Consider the following 23,236-nt stretch of genomic DNA (forward strand, 5'->3'; position numbering starts at 1 on the left):
CGACCCAACGACGCAGCGAGGGCCTTGTGGGACCCTGTCCCCGAACGGGACGTCCCCGGCGTGTATCGATGCCATGAATATAACTATAGATAAAGATTTTTTAGGTCTTCTCTAAAAAACTAAGTTTTAAAAAAAGTTTTTTTCTTACCATGTTGATGAAAGGTCCATCGGTTGATACATTTTAGGATTTTGGTTCGAGAGAAAATGGTATCTTTCGGGGTCTAACCCCAGCCTTTTATACCTTTTGCTATGGTCAAGGCGTGTTCGAGAGCAAACACGTGACTTCTAGGTATTTAGCACGTACAAGGGTAAAGATTTTCGAGGGCAAAATTATCAGGAATCTTGCCATTGGACTAAAACATTTTCAGGTGTATTTCTTTTTGGAGACATTTGGAAAAACTCCCTTCAGCATTTCTTTGATCTACCGTACAAGGGTCTTTGGTTTAACAGTAGAAATCTTACCATCTCGAATAGTGACAGTCCTTGATAAAAGCTTAAAGAAGCTACTACAGTGAAAGGCAGGATGATGTCCTTAGTTTTCAAAATGATTTCAACGCGTTCATGGTGGTCTCCCGCACTTCCCCTCCACACCCGCGTGCCGTTTGGGGACTCCCCACCCCAAGTTTTGGGGTTGACGACCCTGGGCGCACATGCGTTCGCGTATTAATTGAATACGTTTAAGTATGAATGGCAATTACAAATTAGTTTCAAGACAATAATGGTGGAATTGTCAGCCCCAGGTTGATTGTGAAAGTACCTAATGACGCCCTCGCAAACGGCGTTAATGAGGACGCTTTTACCTCAGTGACAAATAGGCGGAGAAACTTAGTTTTGAAATGGCAAAAATGTAGCCAAATTCTTCTCCCTGCTTTCCGTTTAGACCCTGTACCATTTTGACATACTCTCTGTCCTCTACTATACGAACAGTTTGCACGACTGTGTAATCTGGTACACGGCAATCGGGGTTTTCTCGTCCGATGTCTGCCGTAGCATCTCGTACGCAAGCCAGAACGGCGAATTCTGGCTCATCCATCGTGTATTAGCGATGTCTCTCATCTTGATGTTCCAGTATTGGTTGCACATTACCCACATCTACTAGGGGTTCACTTTCGAGGAATTCTACCCTTGCTTCGCAAGTTTCATTTACAAATTCTTTTCTTTTCCGCGAAATCAGTTCCAGATTCGCTTCGTAGACTTCTTTGAAATCTTTTTCCAAAACATCTGTGGTTTCGTTGCGCCAAGGATAGAAAAAGAGAATTTGCTCTCTGTAGAAAGAAGGTATCTTTCTCGATACTGCAATTCCTGTATCGGAGGACTTTAGCTTGTGTACGTTTGCGTAAAAAGCCATGGCTATGGTTCAAAGCGATCCAAACCGAAGCTACATTAGATTAGGGCTCGCTATCAAGTCGTGCATCCTCGTTTAGACTTGAAACTTGCCGACCTCGGCCTTTTTCCTTATTGAATTCATACCAAGCTGAAAATTCAGCCAAACAGACTGATTCCATATCATCTGGCCTTAAAGGGTAACAACCGATTAGGCCTTCCGAAAAAAATATCTGTACTATCTTCTGGTAAATCATCAAGCTACTCTTTGGCTTGAGAATATGAACTCTTTACTCTGGCATATTTGTGTTGATAAAGATGGAAGCTCTACTAGACTTAGACACGGTTATCTGTAGGCATAAGTATGAAGCTTCTTGGGCGGAAATTTTATGACCAATGAGAAACTTGTCGTCGATAACTTTTAGCCTCTCTTTAACAGAAGAACCCGCCTGACTAGCGGCTCTCATAGCTTCCATAAGTAATTGGGATATACCACGCTGTGATTTTCCAATGTAAGCGATGCCGTACATAATGCACGCGTAAGCATCCAGAAAAAATTGAATGTCCATATTGGCTCTCCATAATCCAAGAATGTCTTGGTTGTAGGCATTCGCGCTTACTTCCAGAGGAGATCTCTTCAATAGAATGGTTTTTCACTTAAGATTTTTGGAAAGCAATCAATATAGACCCGTTCGGTCATTTGAAGTGGACGCAAAAACTCTTCAAATGTTTTAGGAGAATTTTCAGATGTCAGAGCCGCTATGGTTTTTTTTACTTTCTTATATTCGAATGCGATATGTTCACCGTACTCCTTTGTCCAATTTCTTAAAACAGGATCGTGAACATATGTTGTCGGCGTTGGAGGCCAGATAATCCCAAAACGACAAATAGTTTCTTCTCCCCGTTTTGCCTTGCAAACATAACAAAATGCCAGTCAAGAACCAATTAAAACTAGAAGCCAGACGGAGTTATTGGAAAAGAAGAAGAAACCCCCGACAGTGGTTATTTGGAAAAGAAGAAGAAACCCCCGACAATGGTTAGTAAGAAAACCGGAAAAAAGTTGTAATATCTTCACCTCCGATTTTAATTGATTGGGACGAAGATGTATTTTAAAAAAAAATAGACTTCTTCATTGCTTGTTTAATAAAGAAAAAGTTTATTTATTTTGAAACTTAGCACAGGTTCTCTATTTTTAGGTTTTTTTCTCGATTACATTTGGCTTCCTTGACTCTCGAAAAAGTCTTTAAAAATAAGATACCTGGACCTTTCGTGCTCCTGGATGAAAGATTCCAGTTTAATCACCTTGTGAAAACATGGAACAATGATGTAATTAACCGAGAGAGAGAGAGAAAAAAAACATAAAAATACCCCCTATTTACTTCAGGAGCCGATGTATATTGGGGTAATACTATACGGAAACGTCAATTGACGAAATCTCCGGTCATAGATCAAATCGTATGACGAATCCGATGTGGATAGAACGTACCATCACCTTAAACAAATGAATAAAAACGTCGTCATGATATTTAATTTTTAATATAAATATAAATTAATTTGTTAAATAAATTCTTACCTCCAAATCCCGGAAGGTCCATCTCTCCCTGGTATTGGCCCCAGGATGGCTGTATATCTAATGTTGGCTTTTATTTCTTCACCAACGGCAAGACTCGCAGCCATTTTTTATATTAAATTGCGTCTTTAACTTGAAAATCTTATTCGGGAATGATGGTTCTTGAAGGCAGGACCGATACTTTCATACTCTATCGCTAGAACGAATAAATTAGTATAGTATAAAATATACACAATCTGAAAGAATTCAAACCCTCCTATGACAATACCCCATAATCGTTATTGAGACATTTTAGTAACGATGGATGTATCTGGGATTTGATACCTACCGTTGGGGGCCGGGTGGATCTGGGATTTGATACCTGCCGTTGGGGGCCGGGTGGATCTGGGATTTGATATCCGCCGTTGGGGGCCGCGTGCATCTGGGATTTGATACCTGCCGTTGGGGGCCGGGTGTATCTGGGATTTGATATCCGCCGTTTTGGGCCGGGTGTATCTGGGATTTGATACCTGCCGTTGGGGGCCGGGTGTATCTGGGATTTGATACCTACCGTTGGGGGTAGGGATGCACCGATATGGGTACAGCCGATATATCGGCCCATAAAAAAAATAATATTTCTCCATGAACATCGTTTTCAAGAGTAGAATCAGCATTATTTTGGACCATTTACGTTTTTACTTTGTTTTATTAGAGACATGTGTCACATCGTTTTCGTTTAATGTGGTATCGATACATATATTAGCCTTTCCTTGTTCAACATGAAGTAGCGTTTTAAGCTAACTTAGGGACCACAAGTGAAAAGTTCAAAGTGTAAATTAGTGACACCAAACACATTAGAGAGCGTCAGTGTCGCTTGACTTCGATTGATTGCGGGAGGTATGGGAAACTAGGGAAATTACTTTCTCATGGTCGTAAACAGCGGCATATAACAGAGATTGTGGTAAACCTTGCATGTTTAAAGGGAAATGTTAAATTGTGGGAATAAATTTGTGTGATATGTTTCAATTAGTATTCATTGAGTACCTTATAACTTGTCAAATTTTTCCCGAAAATATCGGTTTACACCAAGCCGATATTGGCCGATACCGATATGAAAAAGGAAGGCCGATAAATCGGCCGATATATCGGTGCATCCCTAGTACGTAGCTAGAGAGAAATATTTTTTAGGTCTCCTCTAAAAAAAGTATTTCTTCCTTTTTTGAGGAAAGATCCATCGCTTCTTGGTCGCTCATAATTGTTTCAAAAGTGGTATGTTTTGGGGTCTCAACCACTCTTCATACTTTTTACAGAGGTCTATTTTTACTCACTTGCAATGCTATACACATTTTAACCACAGGTTTTCGAAGTCGGTGATGTCTCTTCTGGAAAAATCTGGCGATCTATTTGATACACGTAATTGGAGACCGCTCTCAGTTACTGATACAGACTACAAATTATATGGTAAATGTCTCGCGATACGGCTTAAGACTGTCGCTCCCTCGGTTATACATGAATCGCATTCGAACGGTATTCCCGGTCGTACGATTCATCAAACCGCATCAACGCTACCTGACCTTCTTCCTACCGCGAACACTTCCAATGAACCCCTGGCCATTGTCAACATCGACTTTGAAAAGGCTTTCGATCCTGTGGATCATGCCTATCATTTTCGCATACTCGAAGCTTTCCACGTTCCATCTTCGTTCCTGAGTCATTTGAAAGTGCTTCATCGCGACTCCGTGTTTCGGTTGCGCTTTAATTACTGATGTTATTCGGCAATATGAAACACGTCACTAAACACGGGTGTAAAAAATTCGATCACGGCCGATTTAGCAGTTTTAGCCTTTTGGGTGATGATACCTTTATTTGAAAGGTCGTCGAACTTTCCGGCTTCGTCCTTTTTTGGCCGTGGGTCCGTAATTTGAGACAGTTTTGATAAATGAAGTGTACGAGCAGTTTTGAGCGGATGGAGCAACTCGGGTATTGTTCAAGAAAACATCGCAGGTTCTCCACAATGCGAGGATAGCGTTGTTCTTGAAAGCTGCCTTGGCGGAATCCTGAAGATTACTTCCATCTTCTTCGGTGATTTTGACTTTGTTGTAATGCATGGTGTGGGCTACATTGTTGTAGCTATCTCCATTACCAGAGATGTGGTAATTAAGGGTAGAGGTTACACTAATGGCGGCCAAAGGTTTGGCCCATACACATTAAGAATGTTCGACACTAGTTTGAATAGGCACGGGAGCAAAAATGTCCAGTTCACTCTTAAGAGCATGGAGAGAAATCATGATTTTTTCAGGATCTAAATATATCGCGTGGTGTCTGCTTTGACTGGCGGCAATAAACTGATAGGCGTTTAAGTTTACGTCTCTTTATCTTTAATCCTGAACCTTGCTGAGCAGAAGTTATTGTCTCACAAGTTCCGCCAATCTCTTTTATCTCCTCTCCCGGCTTAACCTTGTGATGAAAGAAGTACGCCTCCAAAAAATGCGTTACGGGGATTAAGTGGTTGCCACGCATCGATTTGGACATGGATGGAAGAAAGAAAGTATTAATTTCTGGCTCTTGCTACCTTAATTTGTAGAATACGCATTCCCACATTTCAATTACTTTATACCCCAGCTCCCTAAGCTTCTTATAACAGTTCAAAGTATCAGAATAGCGGGAGTGCAAAGTTTGGGTGATGTCACCTTGCAATACCAGGTCTCTCAGGGTTTCGCATTGAATAGTGCCTTGGATGGCACGACAGCACACATTCTCAAGCACTGTTGGCATAGGCATACAGTGTCCGCATAGGCAGAACAGTTGCTCCCTGCGCAGGGGGTGAGGAAGAGGAGGACATTCCCCCAATCTATCGCTTGTTTGTGCGTCTGTTTGTGGTGCGTCTCCGAATCCAGGGTGGTCGTTTTCACGTAAAACTATTTCATTAAAACATTGAATATTATCAACCGTTCATATTTTAGGCTTTGCAACTAAAATTGCATGAGAGAAACATAGAAGTTTGAAACTGATTTGAGTAGAAGTGTGTGCGTGATACTTAGGTTTGGTCAATGAGCGATTACCCTTGGTTCGGGAAGCTTATTCAAAGCAAGGAGGGTATAATGTAGAGGGGTAGAAGGCTGAGGTCGAGAGTTCTCGCTTTGTGCATTTTGCAGCATGCGGGCGTATCTTTCACTGCCCTCACATTGGTTGAAATATAGTAACCGGGGAATTTTAAATTTCCTTCTCTAACTTCTGTTCATTCAGCGCGCCATCGCATTCGCCTCTCTCTATCTCTCCAAGTTGAACCCTGTCTTCCACTCCTTAAATTTACCTTTAGCTTCTCTCTCTCTCTCTCCAAATCGTGCGGCGTCCGGGAAATGCCAGACGCTTGGACTTTACCATAAATATAATTCTATAATTCTGTGTAAAATTAAAAACGAAAAGCGAGAACTCTAAAAATGCCTTGTCAAAGCCGTTAGCTTCTACTTCTCTTCTTTCTATCCTCTTCATTTGAAGTATAGGCTCCTGGCCTGTGACGTCATTTCATTCCCCCTTTCTTGTCCCCTTGCTGTTTACAGGAGTATGTCCTTTCAACGCCATATTCACTAACCCGTAAACCGGCTTTAGACCCCTACTTCTTATCCCATTTTTTTCGTGCAGAGACCGTATTCATTAATCAAAACGCGTCTTGGATTTAACCAAGACCTAAAAAGTATCGATAAGAAGAGAGTTAAGCAAGTGACTGAAGGCCCAGATATAAAAAGTTTTTTTTAAATTAAGACTTACATGCTTAAGATGCTGTTCGGACAGTGGGACAAAGGACGATCTTTCTCGTAGAGCTTAACATGGCGGGTGGGTAAAAAAGGAGAGGGCGTCGGCCGTCGGACAGCCCCTTTAAGAAACTAATGTTCCATCACCCTATTCCATTGAATAAACTTAATTTACTGGTAGTCAATTTATTCCCTCTCAATAATTTGAAAAATTTACTTATCTCGGGTTTTCGAGCACAATTCCATTCCCCGTTTACATTTTATAACTACATTTATCATTTTTAGGAGAGTACGTGTATGGCTTTGTGTCGTTAATAGGTTGCTAACATATCCCCGTTCATGGTCTGAACGATTTATAGTGAAACCTTTTGTTTTTGTGCAAATTTGAACAATGGCGGCAAATTCAATAGGGACGTTATGATTTTTAGTCTTGGTTAAACTTAATATATGTAAGAGGGAAAGACACGGGGAAAATACTTTTCCTTCCATATCGCTCGATGGAAAGATCATAAAAAGAGTAGAGACGTCGAGGGGTCAACCCCCTGTATATCCCGATACTGAGGATTGACATCTCTCTTTTTTAAGTAGAAAGGGTCTATAGCAGCGGTATGATAGACTACGGTCACACGGTTCTATGCCAGGCCCATGGCGTCTCTATCGTTTCTATGGTTCGCAAGCAGTAGGGGGTGCATACTATTCGAAATTTTTTTGATTTTCTTTGTTGTAAACTTGTAATTGTCAACTTAAGGGCGCTAAGGGTGTGAGAGTGTCAGCTGGACTCACTCAGCGCGGTCGTAGCCTGAAAATTCTGACTTGGCTAGTTTGCAATATAGCCTGCGTTCACCCAGTCGCGTGATCTAGGAGGCTGTGACTCGACTCTGCTACTTAGTCTGTATCAGGCTTCTGAGCTAGTCCTTCGGACCAGTGACCCCTGATGTCTTAAATATGGAACTGGTTCCGGGGTCAGTAACCCTTCCCCTATTTATTTTTCTACTGGTCCCAGGACTTGCGGCCGTTCTCTCTTCTAAAAAAATCTCTCTCGGCTTAGGGTTGTATACACAACTGGACTCATGGAGCCGAAATTTATGTTAAAATGAAAATAATTAAAGAGGTCCCCATATCAATTTTTAATAAAAGTTGGAATTAATAAACTAGTCATTGGGACCAGTGACCCTCACGTTTTGAATAAAAAAAGTGGTCCAAGCTATTAATAAACTGGTTTTTGACCTGTAAACCTGTCTTATTTCCTAGCCTGGACTTTGTATATGTTCAGGAACAAGGTTAATGAATGTATTAACGGTTTTTAAAGGAATATGGGATTTATCAGGGATAGCCCTGGATTTATATACTTGTCGCCGCGAATCTTCCTATATAAATGTAGTATTTCTAGTAGCCGCAGAGACGTCTGGTAGCACTCTGTACGCAATAGGTAGAATACTTTTATAGAAATTGAAATTATTATTATTTACAAAATAAAATTTGGTCGAATTATTTCGTAGTTGTCCTATTTCAAGCCTAGGAATGTTCTCAAAAACAATTACTATTTGGTGACGAATACCTTAAAAAGTACTATTCACACGGAATTTTGGAGCAGCTTAACGCGTAATTGAGTGGGCTATTACCTTGGTGACGAGGCCAGCGAAAGAAGGCACGAGAGTGGCACAAGGCGTACTTCTAGTCGATGTATACAACTATGCATCCTCCTTGCTCGTATCGGGCATAGCAGAAGCTAAAGCAGACTACGACTAAATCGTTTTGTCATTGTTACGTGTAGTTTTATGGTATTTTTCATGACGAAATCCCCTAAAAATGATAAATGTAGTTATAAAATGTAAACGGGGAATGGAATTGTGCTCGAAAACCCGAGATAAGTAAATTTTTCAAATTATTGAGAGGGAATAAATTGACTACCAGTAAATTAAGTTTATTCAATGGAATAGGGTGATGGAACATTAGTTTCTTAAAGGGGCTGTCCGACGGCCGACGCCCTCTCCTTTTTTACCCACCCGCCATGTTAAGCTCTACGAGAAAGATCGTCCTTTGTCCCACTGTCCGAACAGCATCTTAAGCATGTAAGTCTTAATTTAAAAAAAACTTTTTATATCTGGGCCTTCAGTCACTTGCTTAACTCTCTTCTTATCGATACTTTTTAGGTCTTGGTTAAATCCAAGACGCGTTTTGATTAATATCTGTGACTTCGGTCTTAATTTTTATTAATTTTGTGTAGACACGTTGGTGATTTTATATTGATTATTTCAACGCTTATTTCTGCATGCCGTAGAATAGGGAGCTAACAGTTGTGACCCTGAAACGTCACACACTTCTATCACTTACTGGAGTTTCATCCCCCTAACGGTTGGAAACGCGCAAAAATGACAACCAGATAGGGCCTGCGTGACGTCAGACTATCTCATCCCCTAGCCAGTTGTTAGCTCCGTATAGGAAGTAGTTCATCATTCAATAGAAAATTGTTGAGAGATCGGAGCTATGGGAACGTCACATGAATATTTTTAGTCTAAATTGTATGACCTGAGCTGACAAAGATTGTAGTATCACACTATAGAGAGCTTTCAGTTGACTAGCAGTACGTCACACTCTCCCAAGTCTTACCGCGGTTCTGGTAGCCATATTGGGTGGTCTCAGCTTCATCCCTGCTTTAAACCCACCAATATGGCAGCGTAAATTACGTCACGAGACTCGGCTCCTCCTCCAACTGAAAGCTCTCTATTTCAGGTGGACCAAGACCAGATGCTCTATTACAAATTTTTGAGCCCCATTTCCAATGTCATTGTTTGAACAAGATCTTATTTAAAATGGATAATTTTTTTAACCTTGACGGGAAATGAAACATATAGAATATGCCATCTAACTTTAACCTAGTTTAAAGAACTAAGATAGTATTTTTTTTGTCGAAAATGGCATTAAATTAGTAAACTAGCAATACTTTAGCAATATTTCGGGGTGAAAACAAATCCAATTTTGTAATATTTTGGGAAAGATGTTAATTTGATAATAATAATAAGAAATACAATAACAGGCACACATTCAGTCATTCAGTTTTAATGTTATTAGCTCCACCCTTAAGTACAATTCTAATTGGATTCAGCCTTTGGGAAATTGAAGTTGATGTTTAAATGATTTGCCGGAATGCTAGGAGGTCAGGCAATGGAAGTATGCTTTGATTTATCATTAAATATAGGAAATAACAGGATTAAATTATTATTTACTTGTAACCATGAAATTAATGTTATTTTATGCCCTGTAAACTATTTTATTTTTAATAAATAAAGTTAAATGACAGTTACGGTAATTTATTGATGACAAAATTTAGGGTTAATAATATTATTTCATATAATAGTTAAAATACAAATAGGAATGTTTTTAAGTAATGCCTGTTTAAAAATTACTTTCAAGTACTAAATTGCATTAAGAATGTTTTTGTTTGACTATTTTCAAGTTTTTAAACACGCATGATTATGATATTGGAAGGCGCAAAATATTTATTTAAATAAACATTTGGTTTGATACTTGCCACGTTTATTTACAGCATGTAATTTGGGCTTAATTTCCCTAGTTGTTATTTAATTATGGTATTCATTATAAATTTATTCCAGTCAATAAAAATATTGTTTTTTACGTTTAAAGGTAAAAGTTGCATATTTTAAAGGGTTTTTCCAAATAAAATTGTTTTTGACACCAGAAAGGCTTTTGAGGATAATTAGCGATTGCGACCTGCTGCCAAAAAATAGACCTTAACAGGGAAAAGCTAAGAGTAACTATAATTAATTTTAAATGAATCTAAAATGTAAGTTTCACAATGAATGCGTGAGAGGGATTAAAAAAATGTTCAAGGACAGTCATACGTGAAGGTTGGATTTATAAAGTGAGAGACTTCAACATTATCGTATGAATGCCTATAATAATTTTGTTAATCTCTCAAGTGAACAATTCAATGATGAAAAAATATTTACACACATTTAATCCTAGGATTGTCAAATTGAGACTATATAATTGCCAGAAAAATAGTAAGCATGTGTTTCAATATTATATTTTTTTAAGGTATAAAAAAGGGAAGGGGAGTTTGTTAAATTAGTCCTAATATACTTAAAGATGCTTTTTAAAATTGGTAGTGATTTGTTGGTGTAGAATCTGCAGTTTAGTTCAGAGAGTTAATGAGGTGCCTTGTATTTCATTAGTGACATCTCCAATCCAGTTGATTTTAGGTTTTTTTCTATATTTATTACTATCGAACTCAGATGGCGTTGGGAGTTAATGTCATTAATTGTAGTTTTTTTACTGGTTCCATCGCGCTTGATTTTGTTTTGTTGATGTAAAATCTGCAGTTCAGTTCAGAGAGTTAATGAGGTGCCTTGTGTTTGGTAGCGACATCTCCAATCCAGTTGATTTTAGTTTTTTTTTTCTATATTTATTACTATTGAACTCAGAAGGCATTACTGCTTAACGTCATTAATTGGCAGCAATTTTTACTGGTTCCCTCGACCTTGCTTTGTTTGGCAAACGTCCGTTAAACAATGTAATATACCATCATGGTATATTAGCTTTAATTAGCTTTAAGGCGTTTTGATGAAAATTGAAATCCAAAGTTAATCAGTTGGTATTTTAGAGTAACGAGTGAAGTACTTGAGGTTTAATCGAGTGGTGAAGGAGGGGGGATTTGGGGTATTTCACCACCCGCGGACACGGGGTAGTCAGTTCCTGTAGGGTAGGCATGCTGACAAGTCCCTTATTCCCTCAAAACTTTGTCGCCCAGAAGCTTGGCTTACAGGAGTGCGCCCAACTCCCAACATAGTCAAGCACATAATTTTAGTAACAATCCATTGCTGTTCTAAATTTTAACAGCGTTGAGGCAACTTTTTGCCCGGAAAAGGTTGTTTTGCGAATCTATAGCTGTTATGAACTTCTATTGTGTTGATAAACTTGTAGGCGCGGCTTGCCAAACCGTAACGTAGTTATATAGGGAAACCAAAGAGTTGACATGTATTATTTGGCCTTGATACAGCTTGATGTTCTATAGACACTGACTCAAGCCAATAGAAAGATTATTTCTTTGAATATCTTTGCTGTTCTTAATCCAAAGACGCTTTCACTCTTTGAACACGCCAGTATAAAGTGTCTGTTATTTCGGTGGAGAAGTTGAATATATTTCTTGATTTGTCTATCGAAGTCTTGTTGCGGGTTTTTTTCTAATGATGATGATCATCATATTTTTGAGCTGTGTAGGTTTAGTCTTTTATTATACTGGTAATAGCTATGATGAATTATTTTTCTGTTGAAGCTTAGCATGTAGTTGTACGAAATTAGTCTTTAAATTGTATGTTTCAAACTTGAAAATATACACTGCTTGTAGTATTTATTTCGGAATAATTTTGATCTTCGTTATATTAGTTACGTAAAGGGGCGGGGGTTGAAAGAAAACTTTACAATTTACTGGCAATTATATGTTCATTTAAATATAAGATTTTGAGGGTCTATTTTTAAAATTTTGTCACGCAACTCTTAACTTTAAGTTTGGAAACAGTGCTGCTAGAACATGGCAATTATTGTTTTGCGCGTGGGTTACCAAAGGGACAATGAAAAGGTTATTAATTTTTGGGGAAAAAAAAATATTCCAGAAGGCTTTGCAAATTGTACCCCTGTTGGATTTACGCAATGCAATCTGCCACGCAGACTACCCCAGCTGGTGAGAAACACAAAGAGACTATGCAAAACTTCCTGGAATATTAATTGGAAAAATGGTTTAGTTGTTTTAATTACAAGGGTAATGTCTATATATAATATTGGTAACCACAATTTGGGAAATAATTTTCACACTTTATAAAAACAAATTATACAACAATAGTAGGATATTAGTTATAGGACAAATTAATAAGTTCATATGGCTTTTTTTAAGCCTAACTATTAAATAGTTTAAAAATCAATTTTTGTAAGTGGTATCGGATTGGGTCGGGTACACATTATTGATAAGTTATAGAAAGAAAAGGTTATATTAATAGATAATATTTAAACATAAAAGCTTTGCTAATCTTTGATATTGTAACAGGATAATATTAGATTAGATTAATTTAATTTAATTTAATTTAATGTTTTTGAATGGTTTTAAATTGTTAATGTAAAAAAGTTATGGGCGTCTTAATTTAAAAAAAAATAGCGCGCTTAAAAGAGAAAAAAATGGAAGCTGCGAAACTGGTATTTAGAAAACTCTTTGAATATATTAATTTTAATAAGTATTTATTTAAAATTTGGATACGAGTGTCTAAATCTCAGTTCAAAAAATCTGTTCAATGTTAACTAATATGATGAGTTTATCTCAATAGTTTCACCAGCTTATTAAAGAATTATATTTAATCACATAGCATTACCAACAGGGGTTACGTTTTTAGCGTGTTTTTTACATAAAACACCATTGGGGCAAGAGTACTAAAAACCCTTCACTTGAAAATTCTAAAATTAATGCAAGAATCATCGCCCTTTTTTCGTAACAATAGCATGGCCCTACAATCCTCCCTCCTCTCCCTTTCACGGTTATTATAGTAGGCAACATCAAAATTACTCCAGAACCATCGTTAACCTTAAACTTGCTCTAGGATTAACAATCTTACCCAGTCATAAATTACTTTAAAGTGAATATGAAACTATTAGTATATCTTTGACAGATATGATGCTCCTTTCTGGTATGAATATTGAAATTTTGGACTTTACTCGGGGTAATTTTGATATGGATTCTTCAAGCACGTTAGATTCCCTTTAATGCGTCTGGACTCTTTCCAAGAGCAGAACAGTGACGTCAGTCAAGTTACTGACGAATCTCTCCCTTTTTCTGATCATTGTATCACTGACCTCGTACCAGCCGTTGTCTTTTCTCACAAAGTTCACATAATGTCCCTCGGCCAACGATTCACCTTTATGAATAATCACCCCTTTAGTTTTAAAAAGCATCTTACTCATAGTGACATTTTGATTTTCAAAACTTGATATTTTGGTCGAAATCTTAATTGGTCGACCATCTTTGTAATCGCCACGGAGAAGACACAAAAATACGTACTTCCCGCTGGATATCAATACATCACGCTCTTGTATTTTTGGGTTGTTACAAAATACGCATGGCACCTCTGTTAATCTCATCCTTTTTTCTAGAGATTTCCAATCAATTTTATCTCGGTTTTCTAGTGGAAGATTGAAAATGTTGCTTTCAACAATATTCTCCGAATTTTGTTCAACTTGACAATTGGGGCATTTGGTAACGTTTCGCGACTTTGACCAAAAAAGATCTTTCAGAGCTTTAGAGTAATCGGCTTCCATTTCTTGACTTAGTGTCGTCAAAAGGACCATCAAAAATTCACTGGCGTCTTGTTGATCGTTTAGCGTAAAATGATTTCCGACAGCCATTCTCAGTTCCAACCCTTTACGACTGAAGCTTCCTTGAGAACTCTCGATGTCGTTTATCGTGTTATGGAGGCAACGTAAAACTGGTTTTTCAACGAATGATCCATTGTAAGATTTAACCAATTCTCTTAATTCCGGCACTAATAAGAGTAGTTGCAAAACGCTATTAGAATAGCACGTTACTTGGTCATCGTTAGCTAAACCCTTCAAGGGCAAACTATCCAAACTCTGTTGGGTTTTCCTTTTCTTCTTCGGTGTTTCTGCACATCTCTCTTCCTCGCCTTCTAAAAGGCTTTTAGATAGTGTAGGCGCACTTCTTTTCCTACCTCGACTTTCTTTCAACTCCGTTATTTCCAAAAGAGGCAGATCTGGCCTATATTTTTTGCGAAGCCTGTTATACTCCATAATGGCTCGTCCATCCACCTTAATTTTAGTCGGATCGAACTGTAATAGATGGAGTCCGGCTAAGGACGTCACTCTCGATAAAGCCACGTACGCCATGCCAGTTCCGAATAAATTCGGACCCAAATCCATAATGGCGCATTTTAAACTCATGCCTTGGCTTTTGTGTATCGTAATAGCGTACGCCAGGATGACGGGAAACTGGGAGCGTTTAACGTAAACGTTTGCCATGAGCAAAAATTTGACGCAAATTTTCTCAACTAAAAAGTCAGTGTTAGCGTCATCGTTATTCGGTTCGCGATCTACTCTGAGAAAAATACCAGTAACGTTTCCTTGTTCGTCCTTCTTGAATCCAGTTACGAAACCCATCGTACCATTTACAACGCCTTTTTCAAAACTGATATTCCTTCTGACCATTATTCGGCAGCCAACGCAAAGAACTAACTCGCTCTCCAAACCGCCTGTTTTGGACGGTTCGTTTTGTAGCCCTTGCAGTCTCCTGAGAATGTTTTTATTCATTTTTTTCCCATAGTCAGCGAGTCTATCCTGACAACGAATGACTTCAACTTTCTCGCCGTTTTTTCGCAGCATATCAAAGTTGAATTTTACGCACATGGCTAATTTAGGCATCAAACAAATTGGGTGAAACCCTTCATTGGACAGCTTAATGAAAAGGTCCATAGCCACCTCGATGTTTTGACCTCCCTCAACCAATCTAGTTCCTAAGGTTGCAACATCAGCTTCGGAAATATTTCCAATTCTAACTCTGCTTAGAATGTCGCCGTAACTTTGGTCGTTGGCTTGTCTAACATTTTGCGTTAGTTCATCGTATTTAAAAAACTTCCAAAGATCACTTCCTCCGATGCAATTGAATCTAAGTCTGGCTTCTTCGGAAGTGATTTTGATAAACGCGGGATTTCCTTGAACCGGTGGCAATTGGAAAAAGTCTCCCAAGACAAGAATAAATACAACTCCACCAAATGGTTGGTTCATTTCCCAAAATTCGTTCAGCCTCAAGTGAACGTGTGTCAGTAAAACCGATGAGACCATAGAAATTTCATCAATAATTAACAGTTTTAAATTACCCAAAGTTTCTTTCATAATGCTCATATTGTCCGAACTTAGGGAATGGTATTCGGCAATACGCCCATGATCTACCGGCAACATTAGTAATCTGTGTAATGTTACGCCATTAACATTCAACGCTGCCAAACCCGTTGGCGCGGCAATTGCCACGCTAGCAGGATTTTGAAAGCGTCGCCTTACGCCGTTGGCGAGAGTGTCGATAAGAAACGATTTGCCAGTGCCACCAGGTCCCGACACAAAAAGGCACTTGTTTCTACATTTTTCTCCCTCTTGGGAGAAGTGATCCATGATGCGATCATAAATTCGCCTTTGATCCGAGTTTAGTAACGCCACATTGTCAACATCAGTCTCGAAATTCATTTCCATGGCAGCTTCCACATCAGCCATCGCGTGTTCGGTTTCGATAACAATTTCCTTCCCTTGCAGCGCATTTTCATTGTCGTCACTTTCAGTCTCCGAGACTATGGTTTCTGGCTCTTTCGCCTTTTTAGAAGCCTTCCGTTTCTTTTCAACTTCTTTGGAAACCGAGAGTTTCTCGTGGTATTCTCTCATGTCTTTTAACACCGAAAGCGAGTTTTCGAAAGCATCGGCGTATGTTTCAAAATCGCCCAATAGTTCAGTTTCGTCACGCCACGGTTTGAAGAGGATCAGTAGAGCGTGACAATACTGTTCTTTCTCCTCTATCGGGTCGTGAATAAAGTGCTCTATTATGTACGGCTTAATTCTCTTTCTCATGAAACCCAGATTGTTTTTCAACTGGATTACATTCGCATTTTTCTCGACACCCTCAGAGCGCATCGCATAATCGTAAAACTGACCAAATTCCCGCAAACTAAGATTTTCCAAGCTGTCGGGACGATTCGGATATTTGTCGTCGACGAACCCTTTTTGGCAAGTGTCCGTGCTTTCGGGGTCAGTTTCCCTCAAACGCGCGAGTTCCTTGTAACCTTTCAAAATTCTCGATCGGTTTTCTTTTAAGTTAGTGTTAATAAATTTAGTGCTGTCGGACTTGTTGAAAAGGTCTTGGCCCAGCATCATATCGAGAGCTTCGTAAATTCCTATTTGTTTGCACGTCAAAGATTTCAATCTATAGGCAAATAATTTTTTGGACAAACTTTCGTTGCCTAACTCGGCAAAAGTTTGGTCCACGTCAGCCCGGTCTCCCTTTGTCACGTAAGCCGTAACATAGTTTGCCACTATTTCCGATTTGTCAGCGACAAATTGCAAATCCATGTTGGCTTTGGAAGCCAAAAGTAGCGTGGGATTGTAATCATTGATTAAAACTTCGTGCTGTTTTCTCGGCAAGTCGTACAGTCGTTTCTGCACCTTTTTCATTTTACGGTGACGAGTAACTGATCTAACAGAATTCATAGTGGCAATGTTTGTTACGTTTCGAGGGAAACCGTAACGACACACTTTCAATCCTTTTTTAGAATTTTTCACCTTCTTATAACAACTGGAGGTGCATTTGTGAGTTTGGAATTTTTTTACCAGCCGGTGTAGTTCCGGACTTACCGATGCTCTTGGCATCGAACACGTGACGTGTTTTTGCACGTAATCCAAAATAGTCTCGGTCGAAGAAGTTCCAATCTTTGGAGCGTCCTTGGCCCACAAAAGCATATGGTAGTGAGGTAAACCCCGAGATTGGTATTCAACCCTCCAAAAATGATGTTCTATCATGCCAAGAACTGGATTTTGCTTACACAAGACAAAGTTGTTTAACAGCGACCGCACTTTGTTGTGAAAGTGCAAATTGACGCTAAGTGGGTCTAAATTCAACAATTCAGCCACCGTCATCGACTCTACTCCTGGAACGTCTGAATTCACTTTTCTCAAGTGATCGTGCAGTTCCATATCATCGTACTCGGCCGGATTAAAAGTTAGAAGCCAGGTGGGAGGACCAAATTCCCGAATCATCGCTAAAACGTATCTAAGAACTTTATACCAGTAGTCCTTCGTTCCTCGAATATGACCCAAGAAAGTAGCTAAATTACTCTCAAGTTCTTTATCGCCAGATTCAACTCGATTGAGCAAATTTTCAACCCCAATTGGCATGGGTTTTTTAACACGAAGAACGTAGTTCAAACTGCTAGAAATCGCTTTCATTTCGCATTCTTGATAAGAATGGAACAAATAGGCGTAATCTCGTCTAAAAATTGGACTTTTGTTCAAAAGACGGGATAAACGATACTCGGTTTCCGTTATTTTGCCAAATGGTCTATCATCGTGCTTGCCAAAGCGACCCCGAGGGAACAAATGAACGAAGCTCATGTATTCAAGATTTTTGTCCCAAGTGCTAACCGGCTCGGCTTCGACGCGCTTCATTTGGTAAGCGCCAAGTAAATCTTTCGGTGGTTGAACGTTCACTGGATGAATAGAGTAATGATCGTACAGATCATTGGCTTCACCCTCAGATAGTTTTCGCAACAAAGCCTCGGGCTGTGTTAGAATTTTGTAGGCGTCGCCTGGTGCAAGGCTAGACTGATTTTCATCTTGGTCCTGCATGTTCGAAGCGTTTTGGTCACCTTGGACGTCGTGACTACTATCCGCTGGTCCTTCTGTTGGAAGCGCAGCGGAAGCACGTGTCAACGCATCAGATCCATCATTAATTAACGCAAGTGGATCTGTTACGCTCAGTAATTCTTCGGGAGTCAATGAATTTTCATTTCCATCAATTTCTTGCGTGCCACAAATATATTCCTCATTCATTGTCGAAATATCAATGTCTTTGTAAAAAGGGTTTATCTTTTTCAGCACACTGAATGCTTTCAACACTTTTTCGAGGCAAACAACCTGTTGCCAAACTTTTTTGTCCGCTGTGGGAACGCCATTGACCAAGATATGCAGTTCGTGATTTTTGGGCAATGTCTTGGGAATCATCTTCAAATTTTTCTCCACGGGTATTGGAAGATAAATTACTCTTCCCTTCAAAGCTTTAACCGTGCCAAACTGCATGTTGGAGTTGGTTTTGGTGCCTAACCGCACCACAGTGTGGAAGGCCTTCACAAGCTGAATTAAAACTTTCTCAAACATGTTTAAACTGGTGACATCTAGTGGAGGATTGTCAACCGCCAAGTTGTTCAGAAAACATCTGATGGGAACTTTACCCTTTCCCAAATCCGTAGCGCAGTAACGACATAGTAGCATGTCTGCTTCTCTCGTGTCGGAATTATTCATTATCCAACCAGCTCTTAAAATCAGATAGGCCTCGTTCTCAAAAACAGCTCTGTTTACCAGTTTTTCTACTGCTCTTAAATCAGATTTTTTCAGTAATCTTAAACAGCAGTCGCAGGGCGTATCGTGAAACTCGTTGGTGTTTAGCATTGCCCGAGCGAATTGATTCTCGTAAAGACTCAAGATTTGACTTTCATCGAGACTCGGCTGAGGAGCGTTAACGCTTCCTTCGGGAGCATCGTTTTGTTCCTTATTTAAATTTTTCCCACGTGTAGCAAGGGTTTTCCTTAATTCCGCCATGACATTCGTCACAGACTCGTAATCACCACTTTCAATTTCAGTTGAGATTTTAGTTAACGCGTTGAGTAACGCTTTGACGTGATAAATATTATTCAGAATATTTCTAATTCCCGAATAGTGAGGAGCCAGTTCAGCTAAAGCACGCAAATGACTTTGGCACTCTTCGCTATCAGCGCAGTAAGCAGTGTGTCCTAGGAACGGAACTATTCTCACCACTATTTCGTCCCCATCTGGTGGTATAGACACGTTTGATTTTTTGCAAAATTGTTTTCTTAATTCGCAAAGGTCCAAATCAGAGTCAAAAATTTTAGTCAAAGATTTTTCATTCGCATTGGCAACTGTGTTTACGAAAGCTAGTACTTTTGCAATGGCTCGAGTTCGAACATTACAAATATCACTGCATTCCCAATATACAGTTTTGTTTAAGGTTTCAATAAAGCCACCTTCATTGATCACAAAATTTGCTTTTGGATTCTTCTCTTCAGTTTCAACAATGTTGAAGAGATTCGTAACAACACCCGACTCATTAACTTGTAAAACTAATTCAACATTACTTGTTGCGTTATTGTTTTTCATGTCAACGATATTTCCCATTTCGTCAACAAACAATTCTTTAGTCGAACTGGTAGCACGGTCTCTCAGAACTTTTCTTATACTACCATCAGAATCCAATTTAAAAATTTTGCCGTAATGTGACTCATCGCCATTTTTCAATATTTTACCATTATTTCCAATCACATAATAGGTAGTTTCATGAAAATAGGCCTCTTTCATGCTACTGTGAAGCCTTTTCCCACCCACAACTTCTGTCAAATTGCCAGGGTCAATGGACCCAATTTCTTTGATTTTCTGAACAAAATCCTTAAATTCACTAACAATGCTCGTTAGTTGGGCGTGGTAAGCCGAATATAATTGCCTTTTCAAATGCAATATTCTACCAGCTAGCACTTGGCATTTTAGCTTGTGAGAGATAGACTTCGTGCGTTGTTTTTTAGTCTCACCGTTAAAAGACTCTGACGCCACCAGTCTTTCAGTTAGACGTTTGACTAAAAACCTTTTATAGCTTTCGGCTATAATTTTTTTGTTTTTCGTTTTGAAAATCCCCGCATTGAGGAGCTTTTTCGCAAAACCAAATTTATCTACTTTAGTTGGTTTATGTTTGGGTTTTAATTTTTTTGAGCAAAAAGCAACATTAGTGGTGCCACCTGGTGCCATAGCCCTTTTACAACCTTTTGCTGTACCAAGCGCAAGTTTACGCTGAACATAGTTATTTGCATTTCTTCTCTGAAAATTGTCTTGGTTTTTCAAATAACATTCCTTATTCTTAACTCGCTTAGCTTTCTTTTTTTGCAAAGCTTTACTGTTAACTAACAGTTCCAATTTATTTTGGGCTCTTTCTTTTTGCATTGCTAAGCATTTATTTTTTCTCTTTATTTTCTCCCGACAAAACATTATGAAAATTTACGAATCGCACAAGAAAGCAAATCTTATTCAACCCCTGCAGAGTTCTAGTCAGTACAAGCAGTACCGTATTTGACACAGTTTGCAATGGGTCACAAGGAAACCTTAATCCCACACTGGAACTTGCAATTTGGATACACAAAGAGATCCAATTAATGGGAACACAGAGAACCCAATTAATGGGAGCACAGAGAACCCAATTAATGAGAGCACAGAGAACCCAATTAATGAGAGCACAGAGAACCCAATTAATGAGAGCACAGAGAACCCAATTAATGAGAGCACAGAGAACCCACTTGCCAAACACAAAGAATTGGCTGAATAAAAGGTACACAGGGTACCTTTTAGGCGCACAGAAAGAACCCAGTGTCAAAAAAAAAACTTCTGACAGAATTGCAAATTGTAAAAAGAAAAAAAAATACAATATAAATTAATGAAGATAATATAATTACAAGAGAAAGTGAAACCTATTAAGACTAAGAATAAATAAGACAATTTCACAATCTGAAATGAGAACAAAAGTTATTGTACAATAGGAACATAAAAAAACCAAAAATACTTAAGTTTATAAATCATATAAAACCTTAAAAATTAAGATTCGTGGCAATTAATATTCTTTTACAAGTCTTCGGAATTGTAAGAGAACGGAACGACGTGGAAATTGTAACAATTCCCGCCAAAAAAGAAGCCAAGAGAATAAGCTTTTTTAATTTATTGCCCTCTGGAGTCTGGAACAGTAGCATGGAGCGATTATAGCTGGAAACGTTTCTGTAAAATCGTGCTATCACTCTAGTTTAATTGCTCTATGGTACTTCCCCTAGCCCGGGGAATATTTTTGGCGGGAAAGTACTATTACTTGTTAAAGCAAGCCGTTTATCAACCTCGTAAGTATGTTTTAAACACAATTTTTAATAGTTAAAATTATTAATTAACGGGTTTTGAAGCTAAGTCATAAAATTTGAAGTTATAATGTTTAAATTTATTGTCAAACTTTAAACTAGATAGAAAGTAATTGATTGTAAACTATTCAATAAAATTTCTTGTTTGTCGGTTTGGGCTTAGTAATGGAAGGCAAAAACATTAAAGTAGTTAATGCCTACTTTTACGGCGGCGGCGGCGACGGCGGTCGCGGACGGGGCGGCCAGGGCGGCCGTCGCGGACGGGGCGGAGGACGAGGCGGCGGACGAGGTGGCGGTCGCGGACGGTGGCAATGGGTCCGCACTTGCTACAAGTGCAAGAAGGCCGGCCACATAATGCGGGAATGTCCGCAAAACGGAGGTACTAAATATTTTCGATTGCTTTTCCCAGGGCTACCTAAAAACTTCTATGCACTTCGTTAAAAATCTCATTTAGGGAAACTAGTTTTAAATTTAATAAAATGTTATAGAGAGCTTTCAGTTGGAGCTGAGTCTCGTGACATAATTTACGCTGCCATATTGGAGGGTTTAAAGCAGGAATGAAGCCGAGACCACCCAATATGGCTCCCAGAAGACTTGGGTGGGTGTGACGTACTACTATCCCATCTGAAAGCTCCCTACTGAATTTAAAAAAGACAGTGAAGTTCCCTGCTATCCCTAGGTAGGCCTAATGCAAGCAATCTTAGTTAGAGCCCTTTATCGCCATGGCTTTCATAGCGTAATTTTGTTCTAATATTGGCAATGGGGTAGAAAGATATTCTATGGTATAAAAGTATCTAAAGAAAATGAGATATTAAACTGAAATTGTAGGACTGAGAAACTCTGCATGTAAGACCAAAATGAATTATAAAAAAGTATATCGCACCCAAACCAGCCAAAGTTGTTAAAGGCTCAAGCATATATATAGTTGTCTTATATACGGTTACATGATAGGTAATGCAACCACCACCACAACCACCACTACCACCACCACCACAACCACCACCACCCCAAGCACCACCACCACAACCACCACCACCCCAACCACCACCACAACCACCACCCCAACCACCATCCCAACCAACAATATGGAAACCTCACTGTAAATATTTTGTAAGTATTAAACCACATTTAAAAAAGTTAACACTTTTATTATATTGGGGCACAGGAAAAGAAGTTACTATTGGGGGGTTTTTTTTTTTCATTAATATCATGAAAGCCTAAGTTTTAAATATTTTTGCATTCTCAATTCTTTTCTTGAGTTTCAATTAAAAATTTTCATTGAAGATAATTAATATAATTTTTCTTATATTTTTTTGTAGCATCATCACCATATTAATTTTCATTCAATTTCTTGTCAAAACATTTATTAATATTGAAGCATTTAACAAAATAAATTAATTTCATCCAAAATTATTGCATTCTTTTTAATTCATTTTAATGGACTAATATTCCATTCTTATTAATCCATTTTAGAAAATTTTCATTTCCTTTAAAATAATAAATGGTTACCCCAATCATTTGTTTATGCTTTGTAACGGGAGAAATGGTTTCCCAACCATTTTGTAATACCTTAAACTTAAGACACTTTTGACCCGCAATTACGTTATTCCTTGACTTAAAAATGGTTATCTCTTGAACCAAATAATTTTTTTCATCAATATTCATCTATTTAAATTTAAATTATTAAAATTTATTAAAATGGATTAATTAGAACAGTCCTTTAAAGGACCTTTCTAATTAATCCATTTTAATAAATTTTATCCCTTGAACTTAAGAAAATGTTTCCCAGTGATTTCTTTATCCCTTGAACTTAAGAAAACGTTTCCCAGTTATTTCTTTATCCCTTGAATTGAAGACTCATTTTCCCAGCCATGTTGTTATTTTTT

General features: G+C 38.5%; 1 protein-coding gene and 1 long non-coding RNA gene across 13 annotated transcripts; one reads left to right on the plus strand and one right to left on the minus strand.

Annotated features, from left to right (window-relative positions):
- Positions 1 to 2,400: 2,400 nt before the first annotated feature.
- LOC149663479 (uncharacterized) lies at positions 2,401 to 6,492 on the minus strand. The gene is made up of 3 exons (XR_016368541.1): positions 2,897 to 6,492; positions 2,703 to 2,815; positions 2,401 to 2,625 (listed from the first exon to the last, which is right to left on the minus strand). It is a non-coding gene; the product is annotated as an uncharacterized LOC149663479 (long non-coding RNA).
- A 48-nt stretch (positions 6,493 to 6,540) lies between these two features.
- Positions 6,541 to 22,760, plus strand: LOC149663480 (uncharacterized). 12 transcript variants are annotated; one of them, XM_089842175.1, is made up of 6 exons: positions 6,545 to 8,696; positions 10,270 to 10,507; positions 10,566 to 10,649; positions 20,495 to 21,335; positions 21,514 to 21,729; positions 22,302 to 22,760. In XM_089842175.1, exons 4-6 carry the CDS (start codon positions 21,257 to 21,259, stop codon positions 22,451 to 22,453), a joined length of 447 nt encoding a protein of 148 aa, XP_089698301.1. In that variant the 5' UTR covers positions 6,545 to 8,696; positions 10,270 to 10,507; positions 10,566 to 10,649; positions 20,495 to 21,256; the 3' UTR covers positions 22,454 to 22,760. The 12 variants fall into 12 exon arrangements, with proteins under 12 accessions (XP_089698309.1, XP_089698308.1, XP_089698301.1 ...); XM_089842177.1 differs by having other exon boundaries at positions 10,270 to 10,429; positions 10,612 to 10,649; positions 20,468 to 21,335; XM_089842176.1 differs by having other exon boundaries at positions 10,270 to 10,429; positions 10,612 to 10,649.
- Positions 22,761 to 23,236: the final 476 nt, after the last annotated feature.

The sequence above is a fragment of the Phalangium opilio genome, unplaced genomic scaffold (assembly GCF_054372755.1).
Source record: "Phalangium opilio isolate 3A_F unplaced genomic scaffold, DU_Popi_V2 ptg000062l_1, whole genome shotgun sequence".
NCBI lineage: Eukaryota > Metazoa > Arthropoda > Arachnida > Opiliones > Phalangiidae > Phalangium > Phalangium opilio.